Here is a 20,223-nt window from a genome sequence, read left to right on the forward strand (position 1 = left end):
TATACACATTACATTCTCTCTCTGTCTGTCTGTCTCTATTCATTATTATTTGACCATGCAGTGAAAGGGATTGCAGCTCTCCATATATGGGTGCTTTCTTCTTATCTTCATGTTCTCAATACATTTAGGGGCAAATTCACTAAGCGCCGAAGCGCCTAAAGTTAGCGTCAATTCGCTAGCGTTGGTCATTTTCGTTACTTCGCAAATTCACTAACGAACGCTGGCGTAAATTCGCTAGTGTTACTTCGCACCCTTACGCCTGGGAATTTTCGCAACGGACGTAACTACGCAAATTCACTAACGCGCGCATTGTACTGAACGCTACCTTTTAAGCTAGACTTCCTTTGCCACCTCAGGCGAAGCGCAATAGAGTAGATAGGGATTGCTTCAAAAAAAGTTCAAATTTTTTCTAAGTCCCAAACAACGCTGGCGTTTTTCTATATTATGGGTGATAGGCTGAAAAAGATCGAAAAAATTTTTGGGGCTCCCCTCCTTCCCCCCTACATTTCCTAACTCATGGCAACTTAACTATACAGTGGGCACATGTGTAGGGCAAAATAAAAATTTTTATTTGATGTTTTGAAGGTTTCCCAGGCATTTGTAGTGATTGTACGTATTCCTCCATTGAAATTTGAATTTGGCGCCGTATGCAAATTAACCATTGCTAGCGTAACTTCGCTTCACTTAGCGAATCAACGCTAGCACAACTTCACAACCTTACGCTACCCTTGAGCGCAACTTCGGATTTTAGTGAATTTGCGGAGCGCTGGCGAAACTACGCCTGGCGAAGTGTGGCGAAGTGCAGCGAAGTTACGCCTGGCGCAACTACGAATCTTAGTGAATTTGCCCCTTAGTGATCATTTTATGTGTGGGGGACTTATTAAAAAAATCAATAATCGCATACCCAAATGGAAACGGGGAGCTAATCCTAATTGTTTCAGAGGATGCGACGCATTGGGAACAATGCCGCATATATTTTGGCAATGTAATAGGGTACAACACCTATGGATAAGAGTCTATCAACTAATATATTCTGTATTGCTAGTAAATATACCTAAATGCCCAGAAGAAGCTTTACTTAATAAAAAAATAGAGACAATAGATAAGGCACAACATAAATTAATCACATGTTTGTTTACTGCAACTAAACAGACTATTGCAAAAGCCTGGTTAACCCCACATTTGGCTTTTCCAGAAGTCAAAAATAGGATAGATAACGTATTTATCATGGAAAAATTAACTAGCATAGCATTAGATAAACAGGAACAGTTCAAAAGGTTTGGGACCCATGGATACAATATTGCTATCCAAATAGTTTTGCCCGGAATACTTTATCATATTAGAAAGTTTTCAACAATAACTGGAAATAATACTTATTGTATTGTACTAATATTATACTGACCAAGTAACATTAGGTGCAGTTAATGGAAGGATTATATCCCCCACCCTTACATTTTTTTTTTTTCTTTGCTATTGATATTTCATTGCTTATGCACATTTGCATTCCCCCCTACCCCTTAATTCCTACGTTATACAATTTTGTATAAATTGTTATGTGAAATACCTGCATCTTATAAGACTCATAAAAAGAATTAGGGGCGGATTCACTAAAGGGCGAAGTGACGAGCGCTGGCGCAAATTCGCCAGCGTGACGTCATTTTGTAACTTCGCCAATTCACTAACGGGCGCTGGCGTAAATTCGCTAGCAAAGTGGACCTACTCTAGCACTACTTCGCACCCTTACGCCAGGCGAAGTTGCACTATGGCGAATGGGACGTAACTACGCTAATTCACTAACTTGCGCATTTTACTGAACGTTACCTCTTGTGCCAGACTTGCCTTCCAGGCGAAGTGCAATAGAGTAGATAGGGCTTGCTTCGAAATTTTTTCTAAGTCCCAAAAAACGCTGGCGTCTTTTCCTTTTTTAAGGGTGATAGGCTGAAAAAGATCGTTCATTTTTTTGGGGGTACCCTCTCTCCCCCCTACATTTCCTAATATATGGCACCTAAACTATACAGTGGGCACATGTATAGGGCAAAATAACAACTCTATTTTATTTTATGAAGCTTTACCAGGCTTGTGTAGTGTAATGTATTTGGTGCTACATATACGTCCATTGTACTTTAACTTGGCGCCGTATGCAAATTAGGCATCACTAGCGTAACTTCGGTTTGCTTGACGAATTAACGCTAGTGCAACTTCGCTACCGTTCGCCTCTATGAGCGCAACTTCACATTTTAGTGAATTTGCGTAGCGCTGGCGAAACTACGCCTGGCGAAGTGTGGCAGAGTGTGGCGAAGCTATCGCCGGCACAACTTCGGATCTTAGTGAATCTGCCCCTTAATGACTTTGTCAACATATATTGTGTTTATTGGAGATATGTAACGTTATATGGATTTGAAATTGTAAAAATAGAAATGATGTTATAAGATGTGAACGGAAAATATTTGCAATAAAAAAATATTGAAACAAACAAAAGAAAAACAGATAAAAGCATACCTTCAAGAAATGTGTTTAGATTCTCTGCATGTGATGACCAGGTGCTTCTATCAGATGGATTGAATGAAAAATAAAAAGCATTCACTTGTGGCCTTATTGTTAAACCTGGAAAAAAAGCACACGCACATTATTTACTGCATTAACCTTGTTTTTTTTTATCATCCTACCTTATTATAACAAATTACACAGCATCGTCTTGTTATGTAACTGATAGTGTAGTTAGAACTGCCTGGGTGTCGACTTCTTACAATATATATATATATATATATATATATATATATATATATATATATATATATATACGGCACACTAGTGTAACACTGTACCTCAGAAGATGTAGTAGATCAGCTGAGCGACGGTGGAGAAAGTCACAACTGATCCTGACTTCATCCACTTCAAATTCATGCTCTCCTGCTATAACTGAGCTCTATCATTAGCCAAAGAACAATACTTCTCTTATCTAATATCTACAATGTCCTCAAAACCGCAGCAGCTGTTTGCCACATTTAACTCACTCCTATGCCCTCCTCCACCTATTAATGTTACTGCCCAAGACCTTGCTCATTTCTTTAATGAAAAAATCGATCTCATTAGGCTGAGCATACCGTCCAACAACAATCTCAGACCAACGTGCAGTCTACTCACATCTACTTTGCACTCCTTCACCCCTGCAACTCTAGATGAAGTTAGCAAACTTCTAGCCTGCTCAAAACCCACGACCTGTTCCCTCGACCCCATACCCTCTCGCCTCCTCCACCCAATCTCTGATACACTCTCTCCTGCACTTACCCACTTATTTAATCTTTCACTCTCTACTGGTACCTTTCCATCATTATACAAACAAGCACTAATCACTCCTATCCTCAAAAAACCTTCCCTTGATCCCAGCTCTCCCACTAACTATCGACCGGTCTCCCTTCTTCCATTTGCATCCAAATTACTGGAAAGGCTTGTTTACAAATGCCTGATCCAGCATCTCACTCACAACTAGGGATGTAGCGAACGTCGGAAAAAATGTTCGCGAACATATTCGCGAACTTGCGTCAAACGTCGCGAACCCCATAGACTTCAATGGGAAGGCGAATTTTAAAAGCTAGAAAAGACATTTCTGGCCAGAAAAATGATTTTAAAGTTGTTTAAAGGGTGCAACGACCTGGACAGTGGCATGCCAGAGGGGGATCAAGGGCAAAAATGTATCTGAAAAATACATTGTTGACACAGCGCTGCGTTTTGTGCTGTAAAGGGCAGAAATCACACTACATTTCTAAACTTGTGTAATAAACTGCTTTAAAACGTCCGGCGTCTACATGCCAATCAAGTAGTGTAAAGGTTACAGCCTGTTCACACGCAAAGACAAAACGCGGCGCTTACTGCAACGCAAAAAAACGCAAAGAGCTTTCATGAATGATACCGTCAAGTGAGCAAATAATAGTTTTTAATTACTAGTTGCTTGTCACCTCCAGGATGTTCGTCCTGTTGGTGGCAATATTTCTGTAGTGGTGTGTTTAGCAGTCACCGTGCTTGTGCGCACGTGCACGGTCAGGCAGAGGTAATTCAATGTACAGTGAAGTGAACCAAAAAACACTGATTCTGCAGTGTGGGCCCAGTTTTGGTCTACTTTATTGATCACCTGCGGTGACCATAAAAGATGCGATTTTGCCACTGTTGCAGAACCCTGAAAAATTAGGCATGTGTACTTTCCTGAAAAATTATGTTTTTTTTGTCGCAGCCACTGAAGCACAGAGGACAGAAAAAATATGCCATATGAATGCTAAAAATATAAAAAAAATTTGTCGCAGCCACTGAAGCACAGAGGCCAGAAAAAATATGCCATATAATGCTGAAAATATGATTTTTTTTTGTCGCAGCCACTGAAGCACAGAGGCCAGAAAAAATATGCCATATAAATGCTGAAAATATGAATTTTTTTTGTCGCAGCCACTGAAGCACAGAGGCCAGAAAAAATATGCCATATAAATGCTGAAAATATGAATTTTTTTGGTCGCAGCCACTGAAGCACAGAGGCCAGAAAAAATATGCCATATAAATGCTGAAAATATGAATTTTTTTTGGTCGCAGCCACTGAAGCACAGAGGCCAGAAAAAATATGCCATATAAATGCTGAAAATATGAATTTTTTTTGGTCGCAGCCACTGAAGCACAGAGGCCAGAAAAAATATGCCATATAAATGCTGAAAATATGATTTTTTTTTGTCGCAGCCACTGAAGCACAGAGGCCAGAAAAAATATGCCATATGAATGCTAAGAATATGAATTTTTTTTGTCGCAGCCACTGAAGCACAGAGGCCAGAAAAAATATGCCATATAAATGCTGAAAATATGAATTTTTTTTGTCGCAGCCACTGAAGCACAGAGGCCAGAAAAAATATGCCATATAAATGCTGAAAATATGAATTTTTTTTGTCGCAGCCACTGAAGCACAGAGGCCAGAAAAAATTTGCCATATGAATGCTAAAAATATGAATTTTTTTTGTCGCAGCCACTGAAGCACAGAGGCCAGAAAAAATATGCCATATGAATGCTAAAAATATAAATTTTTTTTGTCGCAGCCACTGAAGCACAGAGGCCAGAAAAAATATGCCATATAAATGCTGAAAATATGAATTTTTTTTGTCACAGCCACTGAAGCACAGAGGCCAGAAAAACTCAGGATTTACCTGTCCAAAAAGTTTTGATTGAAATGAAACCAGTAGGGTTTGCACCCTAGTTTGTAACAGTGGCGGAGGGAGGAGGACGCTAAAGGACAGCTGTGTGTGGAGTCATGCGGCGTGCAGAGAAGGACAGCTGCATGGGGAGTCAGAACAAGTCTTCCGGCGTGCAGTAACCCTCCGAGATCCATGCCTTGTTCATTTTAATAAAGGTCAGGTAATCCACACTTTTGTGACCTAGGCGAGTTCTCTTCTCAGTTACAATCCCTCCTGCTGCACTGAAGGTCCTTTCTGAGAGGACACTTGAGGCGGGGCAAGACAAGAGGTTCATGGCAAATTGTGACAGCTCTGGCCACAGATCAAGCCTGCGCACCCAGTAGTCCAGGGGTTCATCGCTCCTCAGAGTGTCGATATCTGCAGTTAATGCCAGGTAGTCCGCTACCTGCCGGTCGAGGCGTTCTTTGAGGGTGGATCCCGAAGGGTTCTGGCGCTGCCTTGGACTGAAAAACCTTTGCATGTCTGACGTTACAGAGTGGCCAAAGTGCATTGTCCTTGCAGGTGCGCTCGTGGCAGGATTACTGGCACCTCTGCCCCTGGAATGTTGATGAGTTCCTGAAGTGACATCACCCTTAAAAGCATTGTACAACATGTTTTGCAGGCTGGTTTGTAAATGCAGCATCCTTTCGGACTTGTGGTACGTTGGTAACATTTCTGCCACTTTATGCTTGTACGAGGGTCTAGTAGCGTTGCGACCCAGTACAGGTCCTTCTCCTTAAGCCTCTTGATACGGGGGTCCTTCAACAGGCATGACAGCATGAAAGACCCCATTCTCACAAGGTTGGATGCAGAGGTATCCATCTCCGCTTCCTCGTTATCAAGGACTATATCATCCACGGTCTCCTCCCCCCAGTCACGTACAAGACCAGGGGTCCCCAAAAGGTCACCACAAGCCCCCTGGGAAGCCTGCTCCTGTTGGTCCTCCTCCTCCACAAAGCCACCTTCCTCCTCTGACTCCACTTCTGACACCTCTCCCTGCGTTGCAGCAGGTGCCTGGGCTCGTTCTGGTGATTCCGACCAGAAATCGTGCACTTCCTGCTCCTCGTCACGCTGGTCTACAGCCTCATCTGTCACTCGTCGCACGGCACGCTCCAGGAAGAAAGCAAAGGGTATTAGGTCGCTGATGGTGCCTTCGGTGCGACTGACCATGTTTGTAACCTCTTCAAAAGGGCGCATGAGCCTGCAGGCATCGCGCATAAGCACCCAGTAACGGGGGAAAAAAATCCCCAGCTCTGCAGATCCAGTCCTACCACCCAGTTCAAACAGGTATTCATTGACGGCTCTTTGTTGTTGCAGCAGACGTTCCAACATGAGGAGCGTTGAATTCCAGCGAGTCTGGCTGTCGCAAATTAAACGCCTGACTGGCATGTTGTACCGCTGCTGAATGTCAGCAAGGCGTGCCATGGCTGTGTAGGAACGTCTGAAATGGGCCGACACCTTCCTGGACTGCCTGAGAATGTCCTGGAATCCTGGGTACTTCGAGACAAAACGTTGGACTATTAAGTTCAGAACATGTGCCATGCAGGGCACATGTGTTAAATTGCCCAGTCTCAGTGCTGCCAACAGATTGCTTCCGTTGTCACACACCACTTTTCCGATCTTCAGTTGGTGTGGGGTCAGCCACCGATCGGCCTGTGACTGCAGAGATGACAGGAGTACAGATCCGGTATGGTTTCTGCTTTCCAGGCACGTCATCCCCAAGACAGCATGACAACGGCGTACCTGGCACGTCGAATAGCCTAGGGGGAGCTGGGGGTGCACAGGTGTGGAGGAGGAGGACCCAGCAGCAGAGGAGGAGGAAGCAGAGGAAGAAGACGAGGTAGAGAGCGAAGGAGGAGTAGAGGTGGTGGCAGAACCGCGTGCAATCCGTGGTGGTGACACCAACTCCACTGTAGGTGACATACCTGCCCTGACCATGCTTGGAGGACCATGCGTCAGTAGTCATATGGACCTTTGCCCCAAAACTAAGTGACAGAGATGCGGTGACTTGGCTCTGCACATGGGGGTACAGGTGTGGTATTCCCTTCTTGGAGAAAAAATTGCGGCTGGGTACCTTCCACTGCGGTGTCCCAATTGCTACAAATTTGCGGAAGGCCTCAGAGTCCACCAGCTGGTATGGTAAAAGCTGGCGGGCTAAGAGTGCAGACAAGCCAGCTGTCAGACGCCGGGCAAGGGGGTGACTCGCAGACATTAGCTTCTTACGCTCAAACATGGCCCTCACAGAAACTTGGCTGGGGGCAGATGACTGGGAACTGGTGGTCAAGGTGGAAGGCGGAGTGGAGGGTGGTTCAGACGGGTCAAGGACAGCAGAGGTAGAGCAGTAAGATGCTGGACCAGAAGGAGGGTGGCTTTTAGTTTGTCTGCTGCCTTTGAGGTGTTGCTCCCATAGTGCTTTGTGCTTGCCGTTCATGTGCCTTCGCATAGAAGTTGTACCTATGTGGGTGTTGGGCTTCCCAAGACTCAGTTTCTGACTGCACTCATTGCAAATTACAACGCTTTTGTCAGAGGCACACACATTAAAAAATCCCACACTGCTGAGCTTTTTGAAGCTGGCAATCTGGCGGTAACAGTAGAAGTTGGCGGCAATGGCGGTTGCGTTGGCCGGCTGACCACAGGTGCCGATACATGTTGTTGCCCTACTGTTCCCTGCGAGCTGTCCTCCCTGCTTCTTCTAAGTCTTATTCTCCTCCTGCCTCTCTGACTCTCCGTCTCTCCATCTGAACTATCCTCCTCTTGCTCTCTTCTACTGGGCACCCACAAAACATCAATCTCCTCATCATCATTCTCCTCAGATGCATCAATTTCTTCTAACAGCTCACAGAAGGAAGCAGCAGCGGGGACCTCCTCATCACTCATTATGTCCATCTCTGTTGTGTTGTCTGCCAGAATTATATCTGGTGTAACGTCCTCATCTCCTTCATCTTCTTCTGCCAATAATGGTTGCGCATCACTCAGTTCAAGAAACTCATGTGTAAATAACTCCTCTGACTCCAGTGAAGAAGGGGCGCCGGTGGTGGAGGAAGTGTTACGTGGGGTGCCCATAGCAGAGGAGGATGAGGATGTTGTGGCAAAGTTAGAAACGGTAGAGGATGGGGTGTGCTGTGTAAGCCAGTCAACTACCTCTTCAGCATTTTGGGAGTACAGGGTAATTGCCTTTGTAAAACTGGGCAATTTCCTAGGGCCACAGGATAGCATAGCAGCACGGCCCCTAGTGCCTCTGCGTGGCGGCCTGCCTTTGCCTGGCATTTTTTTTAAAACAACAACAACAACTCAGGTGGTGTTTCTGGAGACGGTATTATTATTGATATTTAGACAGAATGTGAAAAAGCTCACACAGCTAGGCGGCAGTTGTTTGAAGAACACACTGGGCAAACAATGTCTGCAAGGTCAACGTATACACTACAGCAGTGGATACGGAATATATTATTGCTGCTTGAAAAATGTCACTCAGGTGGTGTTTCTGGAGACGGTATTATTATTGATATTTAGACAGAATGTGAAAAAGCTCACACAGCTAGGCGGCAGTTGTTTGAAGAACACACTGGGCAAACAATGTCTGCAAGGTCAACGTATACACTACAGCAGTGGATACGGAATATATTATTGCTGCTTGGAAAACGTCACTCAGGTGGTGTTTCTGGAGACGGTATTATTATTGATATTTAGACAGAATGTGAACAAGCTCACACAGCTAGGCGGCAGTTGTTTGAAGAACACACTGGGCAAACAATGTCTGCAAGGTCAACGTATACACTACAGCAATGGATACGGAATATATTATTGCTGCTTGGAAAACGTCACTCAGGTGGTGTTTCTGGAGACGGTATTATTATTGATATTTAGACAGAATGTGAACAAGCTCACACAGCTAGGTGGCAGTTGTTTGAAGAACACACTGGGCAAACAATGTCTGCAAGGTCAACGTATACACTACAGCAGTGGATACGGAATATATTATTGCTGCTTGAAAAACGTCACTCAGGTGGTGTTTCTGGAGACGGTATTATTATTGATATTTAGACAGAATGTGAAAAAGCTCACACAGCTAGGCGGCAGTTGTTTGAAGAACACACTGGGCAAACAATGTCTGCAAGGTCAACGTATACACTACAGCAGTGGATACGGAATATATTATTGCTACTTGGAAAACGTCACTCAATATAATAAAAAAATATATATATATATTAAAAAAAAAATTTACTCTGGTTGGTGCTGAACTACTAGGAGCAGCACACCAGTCCCACTCCCCAACACAGCTAGACTAATAGCACTGGGCTCTTATAGTAGCAAAGTAAAAAAACAAAAAAGAAAATAAAAGCAGTCCTTACAAGGACTATTGGGTTACAGGCAGCAATCAGCAGATGAGAGATCAGCAGCAGGACAGCTGCCCACAGCAGCTACATACAGAGCACTGCAGTAGAAGGTAGATTACTAGCCAGCAAAGCTACCTAACCTAAAATGTCCCTCAAATCCCTGCAGAGTTCTGTCCCTACAATACAGAGCAGTATCAAGTAGATTACTAGCCAGCAAAGTTACTATCAACTGTCCCTCAAATCACTCAACAGCTCTCTCCCTACACTAGCTCTTCCAAGCACACACAGGCAGAATGAAAAAACGCTGCAGGGCTTCAGTTTATATATGGAAGGGGAGTGGTCCAGGGGGTGTGGGGGTGGTCCAGGAGGGAGAGCTTCCTGATTGGCTTCCATGTATCTGCTGGTCTGGGGTGAGAGGTCAAAAATAAGCGGCAGCTAAGGCGAACCCAAATTGGCGAACGTCGCGTGACGTTCGCGAACATTCGGCGGACGCGAACAGTCGATGTTCGCGCGAATTAGTTCGCGGGCGAACAGTCCGCGACATCCCTACTCACAACTCCCTCCTCGACCCCTTGCAATCTGGCTTCTGCCCATCACACTCGACTGAAACTGCACTCACCAAAGTACTTCACTAGGAAAACTTATTCAGTCATTTGGACTTCAGTATCACCTTTATGCTGATGACACCCAACTCTACTTGTCTACTCCTGATCTTTCTAATTCTGTCCTTTCCCAAGTCACAGACTGTCTCTCTGCTGTCTCCTCCTGGATGTCACAGCGCCACCTGAAACTGAACCTTTCAAAAACAGAACTCATTATATTTCCTCCAATATCTTCCCCAGTCCCTCAGATATCACTCACCATAAACACCACCACCTTTCATTCCACCACACAGGCACGCTGCCTAGGAGTTATCTTAGACTCACATCTGTCTTTTTCACCACACATTCAAACACTTGCAAAATCTTGCCGTATTCAACTGCGCAACATTGCTCGAATACGACCATATCTCAGTTCAGAATCAACTAAAACACTGATTCAGTCTCATATCATCTCCCGCCTTGATTACTGCAACTTACTCCTCACAGGTATTCCAACAAGTCACCTTTCACAACTCCAATCTGTTCTAAACGTAGACTCATTCATCTAGCTCGCCGCTCAACATCAGCTGCTCCCATATGCATGTCCCTTCACTGGCTCCCAATCTCTTCTAGAATCAAATTCAAATTACTTACACTCACATTCAAGGCCCTTAATAATGAAACCCCTCCCTATATTTCATCTCTAATCTCCAAATACACTCCTTCACGAAACCTACGCTCTGCTTCTGATCTTCGCCTCACTTCTCCTCTGATCACTTCTGCCCATTCTCGTCTACAAGAATTCTCTCGGGCTTCTGCTTTTCTCTGGAACTCTCTGCCACAAGCTGTCAGACTTTCTTCTGCTTTCCAAACTTTCAAGCGCTCCTTAAAGACCCATCTGTTTAAAGAGGCTTATTCGATGTACATTAATTAATCATTGCTGTATCAAAAATGACAAAGTGTTTATATAATCCTAATGTCTCAATCTCTAGGTCCTTCTAACCCTATTGTACTCTGTAATCCTTGTTTGTTATCCACCATTTATTCCCTGTTTGCAATAACTGCAGTAAAGCACTGCGTATCTTGACAGCGCTATATAAATAAATGATGATGATGATATGGAATATAATACCCCTCCTCTTTTTTTTACAAGCACTTAGGGCTTTTGTAGAAAGGGTGCATTATCTGAGCTTCCATTAATAAATATAAATGTATTTTTTTTAAACAGACATTATGGCAAGAAGTATTTCCCAACCAGGTCCGGACTGAGAATTAAAATAGGCCCTGGCATTTCAGGTACACAGAGGCCCAATCAGCCCACATAGAGGCCCAAACAGCCCTCACAGCCCACTAAATACTAACTTTCTATGGCACCTTATAGCAGCTCCTCTGGCATTTGCCAGAACCCAGAGATTGGCAGTTCCGGGCCTGTTCCCAACCCCCCAAGGTGTACAGCGTAATGCAACCCTATTCCCCACCTTGTTCCATTGTGAAATGATGGATTCTTGGATTAAGTCTCTATGCTTTGTAGAGAATCTGTGCTCCACCCACTATGAAAAGCAGAAGGATTTCAAGTTCCAGAATCAATCACTTTACAGTCAGGGAGGGGTTACATGAAGCTGTGAGCCTAAAGGAAATGTGAATTGGTCCCTGTAAGGACAGACAAAGTATCATGGTTTCTTTCAATCTGTGAAATCAGGTATGTCTGTAAAAAAATGTCATTTAGGGGCCCATTCACTAAGTTCGAGTGAAGGAATAGAAGAAAAAATACTTCGAATTTCAAAGTGTTTTTTTGGCTACTTCGACCATCGAATGGGCTACTTCGACCTTCGACTATGACTTCGAATCGAACGATTCGAACTTAAAATTGTTCGACTATTCGACCATTCGATAGTCGAAGTACTGTCTCTTTAAGAAAAAACTTCGACCCCCTAGTTCGCCACCTAAAAGCTACCGAAGTCAATGTTAGCCTATGGGGAAGGTCCCCATAGGCTTGGCTATCTTTTTTTGATCAAAGGATAATCCTTCGATCGATGGATTAAAATCGACCGAACGAATATTCCTTCGATCGTTCGATCGAACGAATTGCGCAAAATCCTTCGACTTTGATATTCAAAGTCGAAAGGATTTTAATTCGCCAGTCGAATATCAAGGGTTAATTAACCGTCGATATTTGACCCTTAATACATCTGCCCCATAGTGTTTAGGTACTAGGAAAACTCAATTGAATGAGTTAGTGTACAAAAGGGGGTATACTTTCCCTTTAATTGAAGGGAATGAGGGGACATTTTTCTATTATATTCTTAAATCAATTACATGCCTCAATTTGCTTTGGATATAGCAATATATTAGCTCAAGGGCTGATTGTGGCTAGCAAGCCATACAAACAGAGAGCAAACAGCCCGGCAAGAAAGCAATACAGTATAAAATAAAACAGTAAAATCAGGGCTGGAAAACAGAAGAGAAATTACATTGTTAGTTTACAATATTATTAAACTTATAGCATCCATCTAGTTCACAACTTTCCAGGGCTGTTTCTGGTTCTGTTTCCCTATCCTATTCACCTGCACTCAGACCAGAGTTGGTAGATGCCCCAGATATGAGAACTCACAATATGGAAATCTAATGAGTCATAGGTTACACTCTTGTGATGCTATCTGACTAATGTCAGAACTTTTCATTTCAAGCCTCCTTAGTTAATAAAAATGTTAATGATATAGGAAAGCCTTAGTGTAGCCATTATTCAACATTCCTGCACACTGTACAGTAAAAGTTGGGCCTTCAGGTTTCTCCAGTTGAGCAAACAAGCCCTTATACCCTATTTCTGACCCAAATTAGCCTTCAGCTTGAGCCCCTCCTGCCACTGTTCTATGCTACCCAAGAGGGGTAGCCCCAAAATATGGGGCTCACTTTCTAGACTCTCCCATCATCTCCGGTTATTTTCCAAATGGCCAAATAATCACATAACTAGTAAAAAATTAGCAGGCCTACCACTAAATATAACATGACTAGTATTGTAGCTAAAAAAGGACAGAATTTTCAGCTGGGAATTTTGAAAGTTCTTTCTTAAAGACAAATAGCAGAAAACTGTTGGGAATTAGTATATTTTAAAAAAGGGAAATATAGTATGTATTTGGATCTACATATATAATGTAAACTCAACGCTTTTAACTGCCTTTTATACCACTATCTATAAAGCATTTCCTAGAAACATGAATGTGCTGCAAGCTCACCTGCTGTTGAAAGCTGTGCACCTGGACATCGGGCAGATATAAAACCAAAATAATCATGTCCAGTTTTCCCATTAAAACCATTTCTGTCATTAAAGTGCCCATTCTATGGAGTGTAGTAGCATTAGATGTAATACATAGAGCATGACTAGCATAGGACACCATTCTCTCTGTATGAAACAGCTTTACCATGACAACTTACCCCAGCTTTTTTTGTCTCTTCCCAGTACTTATTTTTTCTCTGGATTCCAGATGAAAATCTTAATTTCCTGAAGCCATTCCCCCCCAAGTCTTCTTCTGTTCTACTTGCCTTCTTTCCCCAGCTTCCTCTGGATGATGTTGCCTCCCATCACTCATACTATCCTGAAATATCAACCACAAAGCATGTCTTCAACTGAGGTAGGATTCCTGAGGTAGTTAGTCTCCTAGCTGTCATCCCTAGTGTTGTTTTCCAGTTTAGCTAATAAGACCTACTAGCTATTGCAGCTGAACTGCATATGGTTGGAATCCTAAGGCTTATTGCTTGATGGCTTTTGCTGCAATCCTCTCAGGCCAGGACCTGGCTATTTCAGTATTGATTCTTCTTCTTCTTCTTCAAATGTACATTGAAAATAGAATACAGTTACTTCAGTCTGTCCAGCTGGTTATTGGAACTTGTGCCTAACTACCTATATTCATCTGAGATTCATCAGGTGGGACCTACAGAGTAGTTTTTGTTTCCTATACTTTCCTATACTTTAACATATTTTCTCATATATATTGCCCATGTTATTTAGTGGATCTCTCAATATACCCTATAACTTACATTTGCTAGACTGAATACTGTTTTGACAGTGAATATACATTTGGGGATGTTTCTGTGGGAAATCTTTCCAAAATAAAATTAAACAATAGTTGTGCACCGGAGACCCATCAAGATGTGTGATAAATAATAGTACACAAGCCCTGCCATGAAAAGGCTACATGGTACTTCCAGGCTTTCCACACAGTTGGACCATTATCAGATTTGGACCATAGGGCAAGGTGCCAAGTGAACCCTCAGCTAGTCTCAACAAACAGCAATGTGACCTCAGCTGGAATTTAGATGTGTTATAGATATAGAGCATGTGTTACAGCTAATTTCAGGAGTCCCTGTAACATTTTACAAATAATTTTTCTTTGTGATATACAGTAGAACAACATGAAAGCACTAATAAATGACTAACTCGTCCTTTCTCCTAGCGGAATAAGGTTCCATTCTTTGTCAAATATGAGGCAAATAAATATATTTTGTATTGCAAAATGCCGCACAAGCGATAAGAGACGGATATGTTCTGGGAGTATGTCCAAGAAAGCGATGATACCCTACCGGAACTCACTATTGCTATTCATGCCATACTGTGGACACCTTATACAATTTGCCAGTAGTAGGGAAGGGACAACGCTTAAGTGTGCAGACATTAAACAATCTGCATGACACTTGATGGATACTGTATATTGTATGCAGGTAAATAGGCATCATCCTTCAGCAAACTTGCACATCTTTTTCCTCTGTGTTAATTATAGGCACTTAAAGGGGTGGTTCACCTTTAAGTTAACTTTTAATATGTTATAAAATAGCCAATTCTAAGAAACTTTTCACTTGTTCTTCATTATTTATTTTTTATAGTTTATGAATTATTTGGGTCACTGAACCCATCTAAAAAAATAATGTTCTGTAAGGCTACAATTGTATTGTTATTGCTACTTTTTATTTCTCATCTTTCTATACAGGCCCTTTCCTAATCAAATTCAAATTATTCAAATCTATACTTGGTTGCTAGGGTAATTGACTAATGTAGACTAGAGGGCTGCTGAATAAAAAGCTAAATAACCACAAATAATAAAAAATTAAAACCCAGTGCAAATTGTATCAGACTATCACTCTCTATATCATACTAAAATTTAACTCAAAGTAAACATTTTATGCCTAGGTGTGAAACTTTCCTTAGACAGGACTTTACCAGGGATGGAAAAAGATGCCCCTGGTAACAGATACAGTATGTATCTTTGATATTATTATACCAAGGGGAAACCGACCGCCACAATCGTTAAAAAACCTTAAAGACACTTCCTATTGTACTATAAACCTTATAGCACAATTGGAGGACTTTGGGTGGTAAGAAGCAATTAAGTAACAATGGCATTTAGACAAAAATGTCCATTTCATCCACCAAGGAGTAACCAAGATAACCAATAATAAACCTTGACAAAATGCTAGCCTGATAAAACCAATGTGCATCAGATATTTTACACTAGAGTTTGGGAAACTCGTCCTTACAAAAAGCTAGCAAGGAATGTTCCCATGTCTGGGCTGGGATTCAAATAGCCCCTGTCATTGCCTGGCAAGTACACAGAGGCTCAAACAGCCCCCAGCCCACTAAATAGTGACTGTCTATGGCATCTTACAACAGCCCTTCCGACATTGGCCACAATCCACAGATTGCCAGTCAGGGCCTGGATGAGACCAACTACAGAGTGGCCAGTAATGGTTTTCCTTAGCCTCATACAACTAAAATTTATGCGAGCAAAGCTATGGTCCTGTAATGAGCAAAGTTGTTGCCATGCTTTGGGGGTGAACAAAAAATAAGAAAACAAAATATTTATAGGCATAGTCATGTATAAATAAAATAATTTTTTTGGTTACAGATACAATAGCTACAAATGATTTAGTTCATTAAGCTCTGGTGGTTATACATTAAAAAAACAAACTGTGCTCACTGAACACAGAATGGCAGCCATTGTTTTCTGCATGTTTGCAAAAAAAAACAAAAAGAAAAAAAGAGTAATGGTTACAGGACTAGTATGACAAATGAAACTACGAGACCAACATCAGGTGGCCAATATGAATGTGCTTTCTATTGAGAGACATTCTGTATACATGTACGGGACTTGTTATCCAGAATGCTTGGAACCTTGAGTTTTTGAGTTAAGGGATCTTTCAGTAATTTGGATCATCATACCTTACGTCTGCTAAAAAAGAATTCAAACATTATGTAACACTTTCTTGGCCTAATCTGCCAATTAGAAGTTAAGGGTGGACCAGCTAGGTAGTGAGCATGGGTTACATTGCGAATCTTCACCCAGGGCAGAGCCTTCGCCAAATGGAAGCTTCCCCTTTAAACTGTAGTTGAACTACAACTCACAGGCATTTAAGTGCAAATAGAATAATGGACGCCAGGAGGTTCTTTAAAAAGGTAAAACAGGAGCAAAAGATTTATTATGCCAGAGGCAAATGACCACAGGTTTACTAACAAATATACTGAGGACACAGCAGGTGGAATCACTTTGGACAGTACAAGGTTCACAGTCAAACAGGTGCGACTCCCAAAAGATATTGCAGATAGGTGTACATCAATTCCCAGTTCAACCGACGTTGCCAGTGAGGGGATCGGGATCTATCAGGTAGGGTACAGGTAGTCCTTTGCTCACCTAGATGCCTATCAACTGAGTTCCCTGCTCTAAAGGCAAACAGGCCTTGTGGGAAGCTACTCCCTACTACAATCCTCGTTGGAGCGACAGCTGCTCTTTCTGCTACACCTCTCTGTCTTTCTCTCCTAGAGAGAACTATAACAGTATCTTACTATTTTAGCTGGTCCTCGTTCACGGGGTTACCTGGTCCCCGACTTAGCACCAAAGGTGTCAGGTCCCTCTGGGGTAAATGCTTACTGGGGCCTATGGTGATCCCAGGCTCAGTGGAGATTCACCTAGCAGCAGCACCAGGAGCCAAAGAGGAAGAGGATACTCCCTGCACAGCACTATATAGCAGTGTGGCAGGGGAGTGTCATTACACTCTTTGTCCAATAGGTGTGGTTGTTACACTTTACCAGTTACAAGGGCTTGGCCCAATAACAAGGGAAAAGAGAACTACATACAAAAGGTAGGGGATTAACTCTATAGGGATAGGATATCCTATAGGTCCCTACAATTAATTAAACCAAATAGGATTCTACTGCTTCCAATGAGGATTACTTATAACTTAAGGTGGCCATACACTATAACATCCGCTCGTTTGGCAATTAAATTAAATTTAATGTTTATAGAATGACAGGATACAGGCCTAGTTGTTTACAATATAACTGTGAACATATGTTATATTAAAGAGTTGTGGGTTGCAGTGTTCTTGCTGAGTAACTTATCATCACTTATCATCAAAATGAATACTTGGGGGCCAATTCACTAAGGGTCGAATATCGAGGGTTAATTAACCCTCGATATTCAACTAGGAATTAAAATCCTTCGAATATCGAAGTCGAAGGATTTAGCGCAGATAGGATAATTCCTTCGAACGAACGATTAAATCCTTCAAATCGAATGATTCGAAGGATTTAAATCCAACGATCGAAGGAATATCCTTCGATCAAAAAAAGTTAGCTAAGCCTATGGGGACCTTCCCCATAGGTTAACATTGACTTCGGTAGCTTTTAGATGGCGAACTAGGGGGTCGAAGTTTTTTTTAAAGAGACAGTACTTCGACTATCGAATGGTCGAATAGTCGAACGATTTTTACTTCGAATCCTTCGATTTGAAGTCGTAGTCGAAGGTCGAAGTAGCCCATTCGATGGTCGAAGTAGCCCAAAAAAAACTTCGGAATTCGAAGTTTTTTAACTTCGAATCCTTCACTCGAAGTTAGTGAATCGGCCCCTTATAAATCTTGGCCTCCCCATAAATTGCAAATCAAGAGTGAGATTCCACCACTCTCCATTCATTTCCATGGGATTTTTAAAAGAGTATTTATCAAAGGGTGAAAGTGGAAGTTCATCCTTTGATAAATACACCTTTCAAAATCCCATAGACATTAATGGAGAGTGGTGGAATTTTACTCTCGAGGACTATGGCGATCTCTAACTTCACTCTTTGATAAATATACCCCCAGATTATCATCTAAAAGCAGACAACCTGGAAGAATCCAAAGGTTGGGTCAGAGAACAAGGATAATGTAAAAAAGGATGATGGACACAGATTGGTTGGCACAGAGACTCTTGGAAATCCCCTTTCCAGGGGTATAAATAGAGGCTCAGGAAGGGGGTGTTTTGGAATGCTTATGCATAACTTGTGTCGTATGTGTGTGGTCTACGTATGTGAATAAACTTTATTTGATTACTTTATCTTATAAGTCTAGGTGACATTTCCTCATTACTTATAGAATTGGTTGCCTGACAATATGATTACAACAGAGTCTAAGGGAGGTAGCGTTCCGTAAACAGTACCTGTACTGAGCTTGTTTTTTGTTTTACAAAACAGACTTTGCACAGAATAAAACACAATTCTGTGTATGCATAAAAGCTGCTTTAACTTCTATTTACTGACTAATTGCCACACCCTGCAGTGTTTTGCCACATATTAATACTTATTTTATCCTTACATTCCACCTGTAGGCACATTTTTATCACCCCATTCCCCAAGTCATCCATAGATATTGATGGAGGTTGCCTTATAAAAGGAAGGAACATAATGTGAGCATAATTAGATACAGATTTAAAATCTACTCTAATATATAAATATATTAATTATAACTGTACAGTCATCCCCCAAATATGATACAAATTATTTTAATTAATCTTAAAATAATAAAATCAAATTAATTCATATTAAATATCTGATACGGTGACTTTTTAATTGCTGTAATACATTAAAGGCTCCAAGAAGAATTTGAAACTGAAACATGGTGAGACAGCTGCTTACCTTCCTTGTATGTGGGAAACTCTCTAGAGTGATATTTCAAATTTCCAAACCAAAAAGATTGCCAGTATGAAGGGTTATCTCATAGCTCTTTGGTGCTTCAATGTAAATGTCACTTAGGAAAGGTTAATGAAGGGATCTCATCCAGCGTTCTCTTGAATAGAGATCAGCTCACCTAACAGACTTCTAATCTGAAAAACAGGCAAGATGTGGCTGTCAGTCACCCAGTCCCAAGCTGGCAGCCTCTTGCAAGAGTGACACTATTTTTATCTCTTTGGATCCGGCCATTTAAAAAAAAAAATATTAATTCTTCTCAGATAGACCCTACTGAGACTTGATATGCTTGGATGTTGTTGTATGAAGGCTAGATTGGTTTGAATTTTCAAACAAATGCAAAACTGGTTACACGCAACTGGGAATGACATAATGACATAATGAATCTGTCACACATTCAGTGGATTGCCCTGGGCTCTTCCCATGGTAGGAAGAATGATGTGAATGACGTGTAACCTTTGTAAAGAGCTGCATAATACAGTATGTAGGCACATTGTAAGTAAATGATAGGTATGATAATATTAAAACAAATAATGCACTTTGACTACACTTGTGCAGGCAGCAAAGTATATACTGTAGCAGCAGTGCATCTAATAGCTTATTGTTAGATAGCAGGTATAGTAGGGAGAGAGGTACCTATAGTAGCAGTGGGGATAATAGTCTCTGGGAAGGAACTGTAGTTGTTGGATAGCAGGTACAGTAGAGAGAGATGCTGTCTATAGTAACAGTGGAGATAATAGTTTTTGTGAAGGGACTGTGGTTGTGGGATAGCAGGTATAGTAGGGAGAGATGGTGCCTATAGTAGCAGTGGGATAATAGTCTCTGGGAAGGGACTGTGGCTGTTGGATAGCAGGTATGGTAGGGACTGGAGCCTATAGTAACAGTGGGAAAATAGTCTCTGGGAAGGGACTATGGCTGTTGGATAGCAGGTATAGTAGGGAGAGATGGTGCCTCTAGTAACAGTGGGATAATAGTCTCTGGGAAGGGACTGTAGCTGTGGGATAGCAGGTATAGTAGGGAGAGATGGTGCCAATAGTAGCAGTGGGATAATAGTCTCTGGGAAGGGACTGTGGCTGTGGGATAGCAGGTATGGGAGGGAGAGATTGTGCCTATAGTAACA

The 20,223-nt window shown here is 42.0% G+C and overlaps 1 protein-coding gene across 1 annotated transcript in view; it reads right to left on the reverse strand.

Annotated features, from left to right (window-relative positions):
* LOC108700091 (protein ATP1B4-like) overlaps positions 1-19,742 on the reverse strand; it is a 31,403-nt gene extending 11,661 nt beyond the window's left edge. The window contains 4 exon segments of the mRNA XM_041574923.1: positions 2,500-2,604; positions 13,552-13,618; positions 13,620-13,712; positions 19,053-19,742. Coding sequence (XP_041430857.1) covers positions 2,500-2,604; positions 13,552-13,618; positions 13,620-13,706 — 259 coding nt within the window. The 5' untranslated portion in view covers positions 13,707-13,712; positions 19,053-19,742.
* Between the last annotated feature and the right edge of the window lie 481 nt (positions 19,743-20,223).

The sequence above is a fragment of the Xenopus laevis genome, chromosome 8S, assembly GCF_017654675.1.
Source record: "Xenopus laevis strain J_2021 chromosome 8S, Xenopus_laevis_v10.1, whole genome shotgun sequence".
NCBI lineage: Eukaryota > Metazoa > Chordata > Amphibia > Anura > Pipidae > Xenopus > Xenopus laevis.